Source organism: Pteropus alecto, unplaced genomic scaffold (genome assembly GCF_000325575.1).
Source record: "Pteropus alecto unplaced genomic scaffold, ASM32557v1 scaffold388, whole genome shotgun sequence".
In the NCBI taxonomy this organism is placed as follows: domain Eukaryota; kingdom Metazoa; phylum Chordata; class Mammalia; order Chiroptera; family Pteropodidae; genus Pteropus; species Pteropus alecto.
This window is the reverse complement of record NW_006441398.1, coordinates 542475-558971: the sequence shown is the minus strand read 5'-3', so window position 1 is coordinate 558971 and position 16497 is coordinate 542475. Positions and strand designations below refer to the sequence as shown.

At 50.5% G+C, this 16497-nt stretch overlaps 1 protein-coding gene across 1 annotated transcript in view; it reads left to right on the top strand.

Moving 5' to 3' along the window:
• CACNA1A (calcium voltage-gated channel subunit alpha1 A) overlaps positions 1–16497 on the top strand; it is a 202758-nt gene that overhangs the window by 154779 nt on the left and 31482 nt on the right. The window contains exons 26-31 of the mRNA XM_006918781.1: positions 4838–4937; positions 6599–6759; positions 8148–8285; positions 9861–10062; positions 11147–11311; positions 13536–13646. Coding sequence (XP_006918843.1) covers positions 4838–4937; positions 6599–6759; positions 8148–8285; positions 9861–10062; positions 11147–11311; positions 13536–13646 — 877 coding nt within the window. The remainder of the gene's footprint in view (positions 1–4837; positions 4938–6598; positions 6760–8147; positions 8286–9860; positions 10063–11146; positions 11312–13535; positions 13647–16497) is intronic.

The following is a 16497-nucleotide window of genomic DNA, read 5'->3' as shown; positions in this document are numbered from 1 at the left end:
TGTCCCACGGGCCCGTCCCACAGTCAAGGCTGAGAGCCCTGACGAGTGTCAGGTTAACGTTATTGTTTTAGGAAAAAAGGTTCCTGCAAGTCTGTATGGTTTCTCGATAGGTGAGCCAGTCCCTCAGCCTCTGTGCCTCAGTTCCCCGCTAAAATCGAGAGGCTCGACTTGGTAATAACGACCCTAATAGCCTCCATTTATGTCATCTTCTCTGCAGCGCCATGCGGGAAGTTCTTAGTGTTCCCATTTTGTAGATGGGGAAACTGAGGCCTAGAGGCAAATGGGTCCAGCAAGATGACTGAGTTGGGTTCTGCTGCCAGATTCGGGGTTGCTGCCCACCTCCCGGGCCCAGTCGTGAAGGCTTTCAGAAGTTGGCACTGTGAGACTTGGCAGCCCAGCCCGCCTGGCTTCCCGAAGGCCCAGGCGAGGCCTGGAAATCCAGGGGAAGAGGGCATGAGGCCGGCCCCTGCCCCTGCCTTGTTGAAAGAAATCTTGCTGTTCCAGCCTTTGGGGCCGGAAGCAAGGATTCTGCTGCAGTGCTGTGATTGTGGCCCCGTCTTGGATACGAGCAAACAATCCCTGTGGTCCCCCAAGGGATGTGTCGAAGCTCTGCCCACGGTTCCCACCCCTGCTGCACCTGCCCAAATATCTGTGCGTGTGTGTCCTGCTCCATTCACTGACCGTGTGCCCTCTCCGTGTGACCACCATTAACATACCATCTCATGAGCCATCACACATGATGTCACGCTCTGTGCCCATGCATCGGGGCGGCCAGATGACATTTCTCAGCAGCTGGCGGATCGTGATCCTGCCCTCACTGCCAAGAGTGCGTCTGGTGCTGCCACTCCTTCCTCGAGGCAGGCCGGCACAGCTGGCGGAGCGCCTTGATCCAGCCGCTCCTGCGTGCCCAGGACTGAACTGCCGGGAAGCCAAAGAAGGAGCCCTCAGGCTGCCACTATTTTTATCCCCATCTTCAAAACAGCCCCTGCCCCTGAAGGCATTATTTTTCTTGTGTGTGACGAAACGGAAAGATGAGAATGCAAGATCCGCGAACCTGGGTTTAAATCTCAGCTGCCGCTTCCCTCCTGGGTGACCTGGGGCAAGTCACTTTCCCTCTCTGGGCATCCGCTTCCTCATCTGGAAAAGGGGCATAATGGTGTCACCTTCCCACAGATGGACACAGGGACATTCAGAAGAGTTATTTACACATTACACCTGACGTCAGCAGATTAGGCAGAAATCATTCAGCGATTCCGCGACGGTCCGTAAAGGAGAATCCACACGATTCTGTGTGCGCTGTAATTCCTAGCTTCTGTCGAGCTTCGAGAACGACTGAGCTACAGGAAAAAGGAAAGATAGCACTAACTTCAAAAGGGGCGATGGGCGGAAAATTCCGTAGGGGAGCCGCTTGGCAGCGGGGCTGCCCCAGTCTGCTGGCGGTCGAGTTCTCGCACCTGAATCCCAGGCATGGGTGGAGGGCTGCAACGAGACCAAGCCTGCTGAGCTGTGCAGGGCGCCCACGTTTCCTCAGGGGACTCTTGAGAGTTCCCCCTTTATTTCACCCCGGGTTGGGACTCCTTGCCAACCCCTCATTCATAACTTAGGGCATAAAGCCAAGGACATAGCTACTGTTCATTGACCTCAGAGTCCCATAGCCCTGTTTTATGGATGAGGATGATCGTTAGAGGCAGACCGGGGATTCAAACCCAGGCTTCCCAGCTCCAAAGCTCTTAACGTCAAAAACATTTTACAATCTTCCGGCATGAGAACCTCTGGAGAAAAGGGGTTTCTCCAGCTCTTGGCAGTGACCTTCAGTGGCAAGTTCGCCTTTAGTAGTAATTGATGTCCTTCTGGCTGTCCTGCTACTTGGAAATTTGGCTTCCTGGGTGCTGTCGTGCAGTGCCGGGGGCCTGCCAAGAGCAGGGGACTGAGCGGGGGACATCCAGATGGAAGGATGGACCTCAACCAGAGCCGTGAGCCTGAGGCTGCCCCTCCTGGTGCCCAGGCAAGGCGGGGGATGCTCAGGTGTGCGTGCGTGTACGTGCGTGTTCTGTGTTCTCTCTTCTGAGGCCGCTTACGATCTGTCTCTCCTCCGACGCCACATCTCCAGGAGCAGTACACGGTAAAGTCTCTCGCTCGCTCTCTCTCTCTCTCTCTCTCTCTCCCTCTCCCGTCTGTCTCATTCTCTGTGCCCTGGTGCAGCCTCGTTGGTTCTGGGCCTGTTTCTGTGGCCTTGTGTCCTTGCTACCGTCCTGTCGCTTGCAGTGACCAGAGCCCCTCTCAGCCTGCTCTCCAGGGAAGAGGAACCCTAAGGGGTCTTAGCCACTGCCCCCCACCATTAGCCCAGTTCTTGGCAAAGAACAGAAAAGGGGAGCAAGGCCTCCCTGGGGTCTAGTTCTGATATGGCAGTTGCCCCAGGGAGTAGTTACCAGGGGAACAAGTATCCACCTCCCAGATGGGAGAAGAGCCGCCCCCGCCCCCAGCCGCCCCGAGGAGTGTCTACACTCTCTGAAAAGTGGTTCCGAAATCTGGCTGTTTTCTAGAAGAGCACTTTGATCAAGCTAGTTCTGCGTGCCCAGCAGCCAGACTGTGGGGAACGCTCCCCTGGATGCCTCGGCAGGCAGGATTGTTTCTCAGCCTCTCCAGGGAGCAAAGTGCCTCCCGGAAGAGACTCCACACTGGCCAATGGAGTCATTTTCAGATGAGTGGACATGCCTCAGGAAGTGCATTCCCAAATGTCAGCCGTTCAGCGCATCAGGATTTTTTCGCTGGTCCCACACGTAACCTAGACGTCCACCTGCTTGATATTTTTTCCTCCAGCACATAGTCTAAACTTTATTTTAGTTTTGCTAAGAAACTTTATATCATCCTCTTACAACCAGTATTGTTAACCTCAGACAGAATTGCAAACTGCAAAAGTGATTCTCACTGCGATGAAACAGTTGCACTGTAAGTTACTCCATTCAAGCTGGGTTCTTTGTTTAAAAAGAAGTAAGTGAGCGTTGGGGGAGGTGTTAGGATCGATGAGCACAAACAGGAGACTTCCTGTCTAAGCGAAACAGAAGGCCAGAAAGGTACTCGAAGAAGGAATAACTTTCCCTGTGCAATCCAGTTATTTGTGTCCCCGTTCTACGTAAAATGATCTCAGTGACTCTCTAGATGTGCGTCTCATACTTTGGGGACACGGCCTTGAGATAATAATGATGACTTTGGTTTAAAAGAGAAAACAAATGTTCAGGCTACTGAATCCTGGGGCATAGCTGTGCCTGGCAGACTATCGTCCAGTTCTCATCTTTATTCCCTGAAAAATGAGAGGAGGGGATACCAAAAAAGCAAAAGGTGTAAAGAATGATGTTTTTGCACCTGGGTACCTAGACATAGGGGTCTCTGGGAAAGCTGTATCCAAGACCCAGGAGGTAATTATAGGAGGATGATTGCTAGGAGGACCCCCAAAACAAAAAACCTGATCTAGGGTTATTCATGTGTGTCCTAAGACCACATGCCAGGTTTATGATGGGTGCTGGGACAAGAATCAAGATTAAAGGAGAAATGAACACACAGAAAAATAAAACACAGGTTAAGCCTTTGAGTCTTTTGCCTAAAGCCAGAAGCAAAGACAGAAAAGAAGATGATTCTGAAACAGCGCTAAGGTCCGGCAGAACCCAGAGGCAGTCAGGGGAGGCTGTTGGGTGGAGAGGCATTTACGTTGACTTTCAGGGCTGCGTAGTGCAGGGCGGGTGTTGCTAGCAGCGGGGACAGCACGTACAAAAACAGACAGAGGCGAAGAGTGTGGCTGGGGCTTGGGGTGTGTAGCAGCTGATGGGAATGCAAAGGTTAAGGTAACTGGGCTAGATTTTGAAAAGGCTTGAATGCCATGCTAGAAGTTTGCACTTTTAGAAACCCAGATACTCCAGAGGATTCTGAGCAGGAGAAGGACGTGGTCATTGGCTTTGGCCACTGGGTGCAGAAAAGGTGGAAGAAGTGAAAGATGGGGGTGGGGGGAAAGTTGGGAGCTGGGCACTGGGGGTCCGACCCGAGATGGTGGCCGGGCACGGAGGGTGGAGATGTTTAGGAGGGTGGCCCTCTGGGGATGGGGATGGAGGACAGGCAGTTGACCATTCTGTTGGGCTTCTGCCTCGAGTGACTGGTTGGGTGGTGAGTACCGTTCATCACAAGCCTTTGGTGGCCCCACCCGATGCCCTTCTCTTGGGGGCCTGAATCTTGGTTGGCTAAGGGCGTCATGGCGTCCCCAGGGTCTACACTGCTCAGACTCACACCCAGTGGACCCTGGACTGTACCTCTGTGCAGCTGTCTGACACAGATGGGCACAGGGCCCCCGGAAGGATGAGGCAGTGGTTCAACATCAGCACCCAGTGTTTCGGTTCCTTCCAGTCCTGTGGGCTCAGAATACTGGGGAAGGGGTCTTGATTTAAGGGCCGCGTTTAAGTAGCTCTTGAATCCTGTTGGAAGGGCAACAAAAATCTTATTTTCTAAGAACCCACCAAGACCACCTCCAAAGAGAGCACTGAGAGCGGCCAGCCCCGCTGCGCTGGGTCTGAGGGCCACCCGAGGCAGCTGCTCAGGCCCAGCCAGGTGGCGGAGGGACCTCACAAGCCCTGAGACCAGAGCTGCAAACGGCCATCTGCTCACTGGCTCCCGAGCCCACACGTAGGCAGGAACCGGGCCACTCTTCCCCAGCACGGGCGGGGCTGTCCCAGGCTCACCCCAGACTCCTAGGCTTGGGAGGGTGGCGTCACGTGGCGCTGTGGGCACCCTCCACCCAGCCTGACCTCTGCTTCCTCTCTCCCCTTCTCCCCACCCTGACTCCCCTCCACAGTGGCAACAGCAAAGGAAAGGACATCAACACGATTAAATCCCTCCGAGTCCTCCGGGTGCTACGACCTCTTAAAACCATCAAGCGGTTGCCAAAGCTCAAGGTGAGTTTGGGGCATGTGGGAGGCCTGTCGGGGTTGCCGTGTACAGTTGAGCAGGTTGCACACTGCTCAAGGATACTACCCTGAAGGGGGCGCTGATAACATCGTAGCCGTTGATGTGGATCTATTTATAACTACAACTTTCCAGTAGATGGCAGTAAAGTGAATCGGTCTAACAAAATCTATATATTAGAATTTTCCATTAGATGAAATGTCTCCCTCAAGGTCAGAATCCCTTTTCCTAATTCACGGGAAGGCATCACATGGATAAAAGAAGGCGTGACCCGGATCTGGGAAGCAGAATACTAGGTTTCTGGTCCCACATAACCTTTGACTTTCCACCTACCTGTTCTAAGCCCCGATATCTCCTGTCCTAAGGTATCATGAACTAGCATTTCCCAAAAGATTATCATTCCAAAAAAAAAAAAAAGGAAGAAAGAAATGAAATGAACCAAGTCATTAGGGCACATCTTTTCAATTTATGTCCCACCCGAGGGGCACCTGCATTCTCTTTTACTTAATGTTCCTTTAAATCAAATCACTTTATTATTTTTTTTTTTACTTAAGTGGATTTATTTTAAAAGGAAATGCTATGTCCAGTTTCAGAACCCACTGTTAACAGAAGATAAAACTAAATACCCATTCGAAAAAATAAGATAATATTATTAAAATCTAGCTAAATATAGTCAGTTGCCCAACAGAGGCTTTGAGCATGGATGCTGCTCTTTCTCGGTGAAAAGGAAAAGAATCTATGTTAGGCGTTGACATAGTAGCAGCCAAGAAAGACTTTCTCCTTTGTTCGTGACCATGTGATTCAGTTCAGTGATACCTAGTGTTGGACTCCTGTAGGACCTAAAAGTATGTCTGATATCAGCAGGGGTGCCCCCTCCCTCCCGTGATTCCATGATTTTGGAAATATTGATACAAATTCCAAGACGCTGATGAATGTTTAAAAAAAAAAAAAAAAAGACGAAACATGGCTGCCCTTTGAATGTGAAAGCTCACTTGCATTGAAACACGTGGAGTTTCAGCAGTATTCATTTCAACGGTTCTGCACCATTTTCTGGGGCCCAGCTGCCTTTGAAAGCCCCGTGAAAGCTATGTCCTCTGTGCCCTGAGGGAAGCAGGCCTGTAGTTCCAGCAGGTACCACAATCCTTGATGCCTGCTTATGGTTAGGCCCCACTGTGATGAGAAGCAGAACGGGGTGTGGGCCGTTACCGACTGGGACCCCTGCCTTCCCTGTGGGGTGATGGAAGGATCCTTCTTACCCAGAGCAGAAAATCCTGGGCACGTTAAAATCCTCTCTCAAATCCAGAGCGCCCCCTACTGCTCCGTGGACAAAAAGAAAGAGACCAGAGCTCCAGAGGATGGGGAAAGAAATTAACGGGAAATGACCTCTGTTGAGGACCGTCCCTCTCGCACTGACCTTGGAGAGGCTCAGAGAAGTGGTTCCACTTCCCAGCGGTTTAATTGGGCGTTTTAGGTGCCTAGAAACTCGGGATTAGGTCCAGTCCCAACACGTACTTCCGTGTGGCCTCAACTTGGCTCATGTCCCTGCCTGCATCGTGGGAATAGTGACGGTACTTCGGTGTTATGGGCTGCTGGAGGCGGAGGCCGGGCAGGCTCCCAGCCCTTCACGCCCTCTCTCGACCCTGCCCACTAGGCCGTGTTTGACTGTGTGGTGAATTCTCTCAAGAACGTCTTCAACATCCTCATTGTCTACATGCTGTTCATGTTCATCTTTGCTGTGGTGGCCGTGCAGCTCTTCAAGGGGAAGTTCTTCCACTGCACTGATGAGTCTAAGGAGTTTGAGAAAGACTGTCGGTGGGTCTCCACTCTCCTAGGCGACCCCGCTGGGGCTGGGGATGGGGCAGCGGGGGCGGGGATGGTAGAGACACCAGTCTCCCGGGCTTAGAAACTGCAGTGTGGGGCATGGGGAATGGCCCTGTTGCAACCAGCTTGGATCTGGAGTAGAAGGAAAGACAGTTTTGTAATTTAAGTCCCTGCCCATCACTTTGGGATGAGCCATAAACTAGTTGCTTAACTTTTCAACCGCCAGCTTTGCCAAGCGGGGGATATTAAGATACGTCCACATTCCCTTATTTGAAACCTTTACAGGTGGATGTGTTTCAAAATCAGAATATTTTGAGATTTTAGAAAGATTATATGGTGTGTGTCCCACATAGGACATAACACCCTCAGCTGGGTCCAAGGCAACCCTGTAATCAAACATGATATTTCTACCAGAAAAGATAGCTATTTGTACCAAATCGGATAAATAACAAGTATCAAGAGACTCACATCCAATTGGGTCAAGTTTTGTTGCCAAACAAATTAGATCAGAGTTGAGAAAACTTTATCGAGGGCCAGATAGTAAATATTTGGGGCTGTTTGCGTCATGCAGTCTCTGTTTTGACTTCTCAGTGCTGCCTTTGTTCTTGAAAAGCAGCCAGAGATGATGGGTACATGGCTGTGTTCTGATAAAACCTTATTTCTGCAAAGTAAAATTTGAATTTCTCATCATTTTTGTCATGAATGATGTGTTTACAATTATTTAAAAGTGTAAACACACACACATTCCCAGCTTGTGGGCCATATAAAAACCAGTCCAGACTTGGTCCATGGGCCATAACTTGCCTACCCCTGAGTTAGGAGAAAAGTGTTTGCTTTTCAGAACTTTCTGGAATTTGGCGCCATGGATAAGGGGTCAGCCTCATGGTAGAAAGCTCTGAACTCAGCTCAGGAGAGTGCTGAGCCTTTAACTTAACCAAGTGCTCGGTAAATGTTGCCGTTGTTGCTGGTGCAGCAAATGGCAGCCTGTTGTCATTTCGGTGGCTCTCCTAGAATTGGAAGGATCCCGGGCATTTAGGTGAGAGTCTGGAGCTCAGCCTTGATCTTGCCCTGCAAAGGAGCAGCCACGTCCCCGACTGGCCTGATGAACCCAGAAACGTGCCTGTCTCTCTCCCGGCTCTTCACCTTAGCTCAAGACTAGACATTTAGCGTGCTAGCCTCCGAGTCGGCTCTCCCAGTCTTTGCAGGGCATGGCACACATCCTCCAGGGAGGAATAGGGGGCGTCGCCGCTTCTTGGCCGCAGGAGAAGCAGCGTGGGCTGGTGGGCCCCGCTTCCTCCTCCTCCCATCTCCGGTGGCCAAAGACAAGTATCCAAAGCCCCCCTCCTCTTCTTACTAACGATCCCCATTTTCTGTGGCAGTGGCAAGTACCTCCTCTATGAGAAGAACGAGGTGAAGGCACGGGACCGAGAGTGGAGGAAGTACGAGTTCCATTATGACAACGTGCTGTGGGCTCTGCTGACCCTCTTCACCGTGTCCACGGGAGAAGGCTGGCCGCAGTAAGTGGCCTGAGCAGGGAGCCCCGCGGAGGAGCTCCGGGGCCCCAGGAAGTGGGAGAGCAACGGGTCTGAGAGCCCAGTGCAGAGAGAGGTCTGGGAGGGAGCGGTTTGCTCCCGGCTTCCCGAGGTAGGGGCCCTCCTAGATGCCCCAGGGGCTGTCACCAGAACAGCAATCTCCACGTGTGGTTGGGCTCACAGGGCAGAAATCCGGCCCTCACTTGGTTCACCAAGCCTTGAGTGTACAGGGCCGCGTCCTCCAGGACCTTCCAGAATGGGCACTATTTCTCATTTACAGAAAGGCTCTGCATGTAGGCGGTCACGGCCTCTTAACCCTTTCTGTGCTGGTGAACGCCAACTCCAAGACAAGGGTGGGAACGTGGCATCGTCCAAGTCCGTTTGACCACAGAACCATTCTCTCTCAGACAGGGCCAGGGCTGGGGTGAGGTGGGTGAGTCTGAGCTGATGAAGTGTGGGGTTGGACCCTGTCTTTATTTAAAATTTTGATATTTTTTTCATCATGAGCCTTTGGGCACTCATTTTGGCTTATTAAAATATTCCAGTAACAGTACTATTTATCTTGGTTATCAAGGATGTTGGTGCCCCCTTAATTTGTGCCCAAGGCAAGTGCCTTAGTCTCCTCACCCTAGTCCAGGTTTTTCTCCCAGAGATCTTGAAAATGCCAGGTTGAAGGCAGCGCGTGCCCTCGGCATCCTCACCTCCTCCTTCTCTCAGCAGACACACCAACCCATACACCTCTGCTCGCGCACACACGGTACCCACACACGTGGGGCCAGTGCTAGCCCAGAAGGCACTTTTGAGTGAATTTTTAAAGCTATCCCTTCCTCAACAGACTTCACTTCCATCTGTCAGAAAATCATTACACTGTACTTAATGATTTTGCTCTAATAAGGCACTTTATGGCCACCTGCCAAAAACTTGTCATCATGAATACACAAATCTATCACATCTACGATATGAATGGCACCGCTTAGACGCAGAGCCCTTGAGCAGTGCTTAACCTGTGCAACCGTCTAGTGCAGCTGAGCACATACACGCTCTCACGCGCATCCCCACTGCACCTCCTCAGCTGCCGCCACCCCCACCCCACCCCCCGCACACACACACGCACACAAACACCTGCCTCCATGACCCACTACTCACTCCCATCCATTAGCGCAAACTTGGTTTCAAATCCCAACTTGGCCACGTCTAAGTGGGTGATCTTTGGCTGTTTAAATTGCTGAATCTCATTTAAATTGCGGAATCTCATTTTCCTTGTGTAAAAGATGTATCCAGTAAGAACCTCCCTGAGAGGGTTGCTGGGAAAATAAATGAAACATTGAACATCATTTCTGGCATGTTACAGGCTCTCGATATGCGGCAGTAACTGTAACCGATATTGTTTTCAGCACTCCCCACAGAGGTGGGAAGCCTTACAGCCTCATAAAGTAACCACGGTAACTGGAATCAGAAAACAGCGATTACTTTTCCTTCTCATACATTTCCTCTTAATATTGCCCTCCCCGTCTATTCCCTTGTCCTGTTTGCCCCCTCTCCCTTCCCTGGTCCTCATAGGGTCCTCAAGCACTCTGTAGATGCCACCTTTGAGAATCAGGGTCCCAGCCCCGGGTACCGCATGGAGATGTCCATCTTCTACGTCGTCTACTTTGTCGTGTTCCCCTTCTTCTTCGTCAATATCTTTGTGGCCTTGATCATCATCACCTTCCAGGAGCAGGGGGACAAGATGATGGAGGAATACAGCCTGGAGAAAAATGAGGTGCCACTTCCCGGTCGCAAACCCCAACACACAGAGAAACCAGTTTCCGGGGACAGGTGGGGAGGGAACAGCAGGGAATCCAGTCCTCAGGGCAACCCTTCATGTGGTTTTCGGAGGAAAATCCCTCAGCCAGTCCATCGGCTTCGACTACATTAGGCTGCAGCAATAAACAGCCCAGGAACTCAGTGCCACATTGCCACAAAGGGGGCGATTTCTTGCTCACCCTACATGTCCAAGGTGGCTCTGCTCCATGTCATCGTTATCCTGGTTTCCTCTGAGACACTTAAGATAAAAAAAGAGAGTATGTATGGCACGCCATGGTTCCAACTCTTAAGGCTTCTACCCAGAAGTGACACAAGTCACTTTTGCTCACATCTCATTAGCCAGAGGGAGTCACACACATCTACGTGTGACGTCAGTAGGGTAGGGAATTATAACGATCCCCCAGGTGGGGTGGTGAATATTTATGAATGAAAATCCAATGCACTAGAGCATATAGGCATGGTCCTTTGTCCTTCTAACATCATCCAAGCTATGTGAAGGACCTAGAATGTATCCTTCCTCTATTCTGTTGGCCGCTAAGATGTCATAACCATGATTCCTTCCTCTCTCCCTCCCTCCAAGAGAAGGAAAAAGAGAAGCAGCAAAGTGTTTGGTAGGAAAGAATGATAGGCTTCAAAGTGAAACTTTGGTTTAAATTCAGGTTTGGCCCACTTGGCAGCTGTGCCACCTCTGGCAAGTGGCTTAATCTCTCTGAGCCTCTCTGAGCCTCTCCCTCCCCCATCTGCAAAGTGGGGCTATTGATAGTACCCATTTCCCATGTTGGCTAAGGGGATTCCACGAGATAGTGGGGGACCTGTCAGTGCAAATTCTGGCCGACAGCGACTTCTCAAGGAGCCATAGCTGTTGGGGGAAGAAAGCCGTCGTGGTGAGGAGCTTGTGGGGAGTCCAGGAATCCCGGCTGGGGGCAGGCGAGGCAGAAATGCAGGCACGTGCCCGAGAGCTGTGCCACGTGAGATGGAGGGCGCTCAGTGTCCGGCGCCGTCCGCCTCCGGCCCTCACACCACTGGCCTGTCTCCCACAGAGGGCCTGCATCGACTTCGCCATCAGCGCCAAACCTCTGACCCGACACATGCCCCAGAACAAGCAGAGCTTCCAGTACCGCATGTGGCAGTTCGTGGTGTCTCCGCCTTTCGAGTACACCATCATGGCCATGATCGCCCTCAACACCATCGTGCTCATGATGAAGGTGAGCCCCCCGGCCCCGCTTCAACCGCCGCCGCATCCCTGCCCCTCACACGCGCCCTGCCTCAGCTAGATGGAACCATTTGCTGTAAGTCTCCCAGACAAACCGCACTGCGTCACGACCCCGCCCTTGCTCCAGCTGTTCCCGCTGCCTGACATGCAGTTCCCACCACTCCGCCTGGCCAGCTCCTTCCAGTGGCACCTGCATGGCCCTTCCTCCAGGAAGCCTTCCCTGATTTCTCCCAAGACCGCACCAGGTCCTCATTTTTGCAAGCATCCTGCAGTTATCTCCCATGCCCTAATATCTGGGTGGTTGCCCGACAATCTCCCACCAGCCCGTGAGCTCTGAGGGGCCAGACAAGTGTCAGTCACACCTGAATTCCTAGAGTTCAGTGAGGGCCCAACTCAGGGGGACAAGAGGCCTTTGATAAATGCTTGATGAATGAAATGAGGAAGGAGGGGCAGATAAGGACCTTCCACCCAGAGGGCCCTGGAGCCTCTTCAGGCTGATGAGTCGGAACTTTTCACCCTGTGCTTTGGAGACCAAAGGCTTGGATTTGAGTCCAGCTCTGCTTTTTAACTCATTCTGAATCCCCTCACAGTGACCCGTGACTTCTCAGGGCCTTGGTTTCCTTGTCAATAAAATGGGAGTGTTAATAAGGCACCTTCTCCCCCACCCCCAGGTGGGGAGGAGGATTGAATGAGAAAGTTCATGCAAAGACATTAGCACATTTCTTGATGCTTCAAAAATACTCAATAAATTTAGCTGCACATTTTTGAACTGACAGAAAAGCAGTGCCTATTTTTGCCCGAAAACTCTTCTCATAAGCCAGTTCTTTTATCTTTCCATTCTTATGATGATGAACGTTTTCAAACAGACAGAAGAGAGACAGATAGTAGAGTGTAGCACTTCTCAAATCGTGATGTGCTCGCCGGCCATCTGGGGGTCTTGTTAAACGCAGATGCTGGTTCAGCATGCCAGTTCAGCGGGTCTGGGTGGGCCGTGGACTCTGCATGTCCAGCCGGCATCCCTGGACCACGTCCCGAGTGTCCAGGCTCTCATGATCACCCAGTCCCCATCCCCCAGAGTTACCCATCTGAAACACTTTGCCGTGTGACCTCTGTCTACCTTTTTTCTCATTTTTTTTTTTGTTGAAGTGAAATTCACATGACATAAAATACACCATTTCAAAGTGTACAGCTCAGTGGCATCTAGCACCTCTGTCTACTTCCAAAACATTTCCATCGCCCCAAAAGGTAACCTCATCCCTGTGAATAGTCACTCCCCATTCCGCCACCTCTAGCCCCGGACAACCACCTATCTGCTTCCTGTCTCTATGGATTTGCCTGTTGTAGACACTTCATCTATGAGTTTTTTAGTATTTTGAATGATAGACACCACACTATTTTGCCCTTAAATTCTTCTGTATGCACGCCTTAAAGATAAGGACATTTTCCTACATATTTTTACGCTTGACAAGATGAGTAATAATTCTCTAAGTTCCACATTGAATTGTCCTCAAAATATCTTCTACAGCAAGTTGTTTTTTGAGCCAAGATCTAAATGGCTACACATGGCCTCCAGTTTTTGTCTTTTAAATCTCCATCCTCCCCATCCATACTTTTTTTTTTTAATGCTCATGACTTTTTGAGAAAACCAAACAAACTGAATGAAAACGGTTCCAGCTCTGGGTGCATTGGTGTAACTTCTTCAATCCTCCATATTTCCTGTAACCTGATAGTTAGGTCTAAAGCTTATAGATTTGACTCTGATTAAATAGTTTGGGCAAGAATATTTCATAAGGAGTCAGAATGGTGGTTACCTGTGGGGCAGGTGATCGACTGGGAGGAGATGCAAGGAAACCCCCTGGGCTGCTGGAAATGTAAATCTTGGTCTGGGGAGTGGTCCCACGTGAGTGCACAAGTAGAAGTTAAGAGAGATCTGGAAAAGTGAAGGAAGTACTGCACAGAGGATGCTTTAGAGCCCCCATCGGCCAGGCTGTCCTAGGATCTACGATGCTAAGACAAGATTCAAGAAACAAGTTTCTGTTTTGATGTGAGAGCTTGCCTGGAACCCAGGTCAGCCCCACAGTTCGTCAACAGGAACGCCAAGTTTGAGTCCCGCTTGCCCAGGAATAGGACAGCCGCAGGGATAGGACATCCATAAAGCCACCTCCCCAGTCCCCGCCGCCCACTGACCCCGCCACCCTTCCTCCTTCCTACTCTAGTTCTATGGGGCCTCGCTTGCTTATGAAAATGCTCTGAGAGTGTTCAACATCGTCTTCACCTCCCTCTTCTCTCTGGAATGTCTTCTGAAAGTCATGGCTTTTGGGATTCTGGTAAGTACAGCCTGAGTCTAAAGCTGTGGGTTGGGAGAAAGCCCGGAGGGTTACTGGGTGCTGGGTGGCAGTCTCCCCGCCTGGCCCCAAAATGCCCAACCTCAGCCCTCTGACGCCCACAGACTTTGTTTAGGCGTTCTTGTGCTTGCCAAGTAACCCCGATGACACCCAACACGGATTGACTCTTACTATGTGCAAGGCACGTATTTCTTCAGTCGTTCTCAAAACTGAGGAACTGAGATCCAGACAGGCTAAGTTTATGGCGTTCAAACTGCTCTAACCACAATCCACAGTGAGAAACAGAATTTACGATAGAGCTGAACTGAGATCCAGACAGGCTAAGTTTATGGCGTTCTAACCACAATCCACAGTGAGAAACAGAATTTACAATAGAGCCCAGCACACAGAGGTGCATATAGACAATCAAAATGAAATTATCAGAAAATCAGCAGCAACCCTTAAGCGTGCCCTGAACTTGATTGTCTGTTCCACTCAGCTCCATTTCCTTTTTCTTAACGCAGTTCATGACCCACTCACTTGATTTCATCTCCCACTAAGGCAGGTAGTCTCAGCATGAGGCCCACTGACCCCCCAAAGGGATCTGTGAATGGGGGGATCTGAAATTAGATGTAAAAAAATTACATTTTTATTTTTCACCAGCCACCAACTGGACGTTAGCATTTCCTTCCATCTTGAAGGCAGACAACAAACCCCCGCAATATTACCAATATGATCTGTGTCAGTGATAAAGATCAGATATTTTCCTAGTACGTTAGAGACATTGCAGGTACCTCACAGTTTAGTTTTTACTCATCATTGCTTCAAAATGCTGGCGGTTATTAAAGCTACAGCTAAAACTTATTTCATATGTTACTGAAAAAATGCATTCATCATTAGATCACAATTTTAAAAAATATTTTGATTATTGTATTTCAAAGTAACAGATGTCCTTGCAATCCTGGGTTTTTTATTTTATGCATTTACAAAGCTTACTCTCAGAAGGTTTTCTAAGATGGCCAAGGAGGTTCACAACACACACCAAAAAAAGTGAAGAAGGGCTAAGCTTAATGGCTTGTGACTTGGGGTGACTTCGAGAAGGTCTCCAGTGACTGGCCAAGCTGAGACTGGACATAGGATGTCTCCCCTCTTGACCACCCACTTAGCCTGTTTCTCTGAAGAGAATGAGCTACAACACGTGTTCTCAGCCAGGATCCGGGGTGTGGAGCCTGGGTTCTCACCTTGGCTTTCCGAGGTGGTGAAGAGCATCAGCTTTAGCACCAGAGAGACCTCGATTCAAATCATATCCAGGCCCTGTCACCTCACCTCTGTCTCTTCTATCACAGAAAGGGCCCATCTTATGCCTCTCTCAAACCCTAAATGCAAATAATGTGTGTCTGCAGACTGAGGGGGAAAGCCTGGATGCAGTAGGTGCTCAACAAATGCTGGGAAGGGTTACAGTAAAGCTCATTACCCCACCTTTCTCCTCCAAAGCAGTGGCTCTCAGCTCTGCTACTCATCAGAAATATCAAGAGATTTCTTGATTTCTTAAAATTGAATCATGCCCCAGACCCACCACCAGAGGTTCTGATCTGCTTGGTCAGGTAGGAGCCCCTGAACCTGTATGTGTAATGAATAGCCCCGGAGGTGTCCAGGGTACAGCCCAGGCTGTCTGGCCCTGCACTGAGCATCAGCCAGACTGGGGAGGCACCCTGCAGCCAGGACAGTGGCACCAACTCAACGTTCCAGTCCTGGGGCCCGGTCACAGAATGTGCATGGGGAGGAGCTTGGACTCACACACCCATACCTGGTGCAAATCTTGCCTCAGCCCTTTTATACCTGTGTGGCTGAAAGCAAGGCACTTGGTCTCTCTGCTCCTGTGTCCACATCTGCAAAATGGGAGTACCACAGGCCCTGCCCAATACATCTGTGTCAGAAATCTTCCATTTCCAGACCATCTTCTTTCTGGTGGTGAAGTGATTTCCAACCAGTGGCTGGGGCTCCCTCTCCCCCACCCCTAACAATCCCACAGGGGCTGCACAGAGCTTCCCCTTCAGTTTTAGATGAAGCCCCAAGTTCCTCATGTGGAATTTAGGCCATTAAGGGGGGCTTTCTAGTCCAGGGGCTTGAGGCCTGTGGCCAGACAGCTAGGAAGTTGCCTACACTTGAGCTCGCCCAGAAGCAGATCCTGAGACAAGGTTTGAGTGCAAGGAACTTCTCTGAGAAGTGAGCCCAGGAAACATGGTAGGAAAAATGGGGAGTGAGGCAAGGGTGGGAAGGTAAGCCAGTACAAGGTGTGTTATGAAACTATTTCCCACTGTGGACAACTTAGTGCAGTTCTGCTTGGGACCTCCAGGAGGCAGCAGAGAGCCATGATCAAGGGCTGCTCCCAAGAGACATGTTAATTCCCCAGCAAAAATGCAATCCAAGAAAGCCCCTGGGCAGAATAATGAAGGTGTGCAGTCAGAATATGAGGGGATATAGGTAGGGCCCCAGCAGCACCTGCTAAAATACCAAAAGTGCCAGTGGCACCTGAATTGCTTTTAGACAATTGTAAAACAATGTCCACCTTTTGAGTACCTACTGGATACCAAATCCTGCTCAGACTCGCATTATCTGATTGCTGTTATACCCTCGTATTCCAGAAGAGGGCGCTAAGGCCCATGCAATCCAAGGACATTAAACTCACACATACTGAAAGAATTTGATCCTGGGAAGCACAGCTCCAAAGTCCATGTGCTCCGTGAGGCAGAGGGGCTGCTGCAGGGTCAGATGCTCAGGGTAGGAGCTGAACACTCAGAATGGGACCTGAGCCCTGACCTGACTGGATCCCACCAAGCTTTGAGGGGAGGGC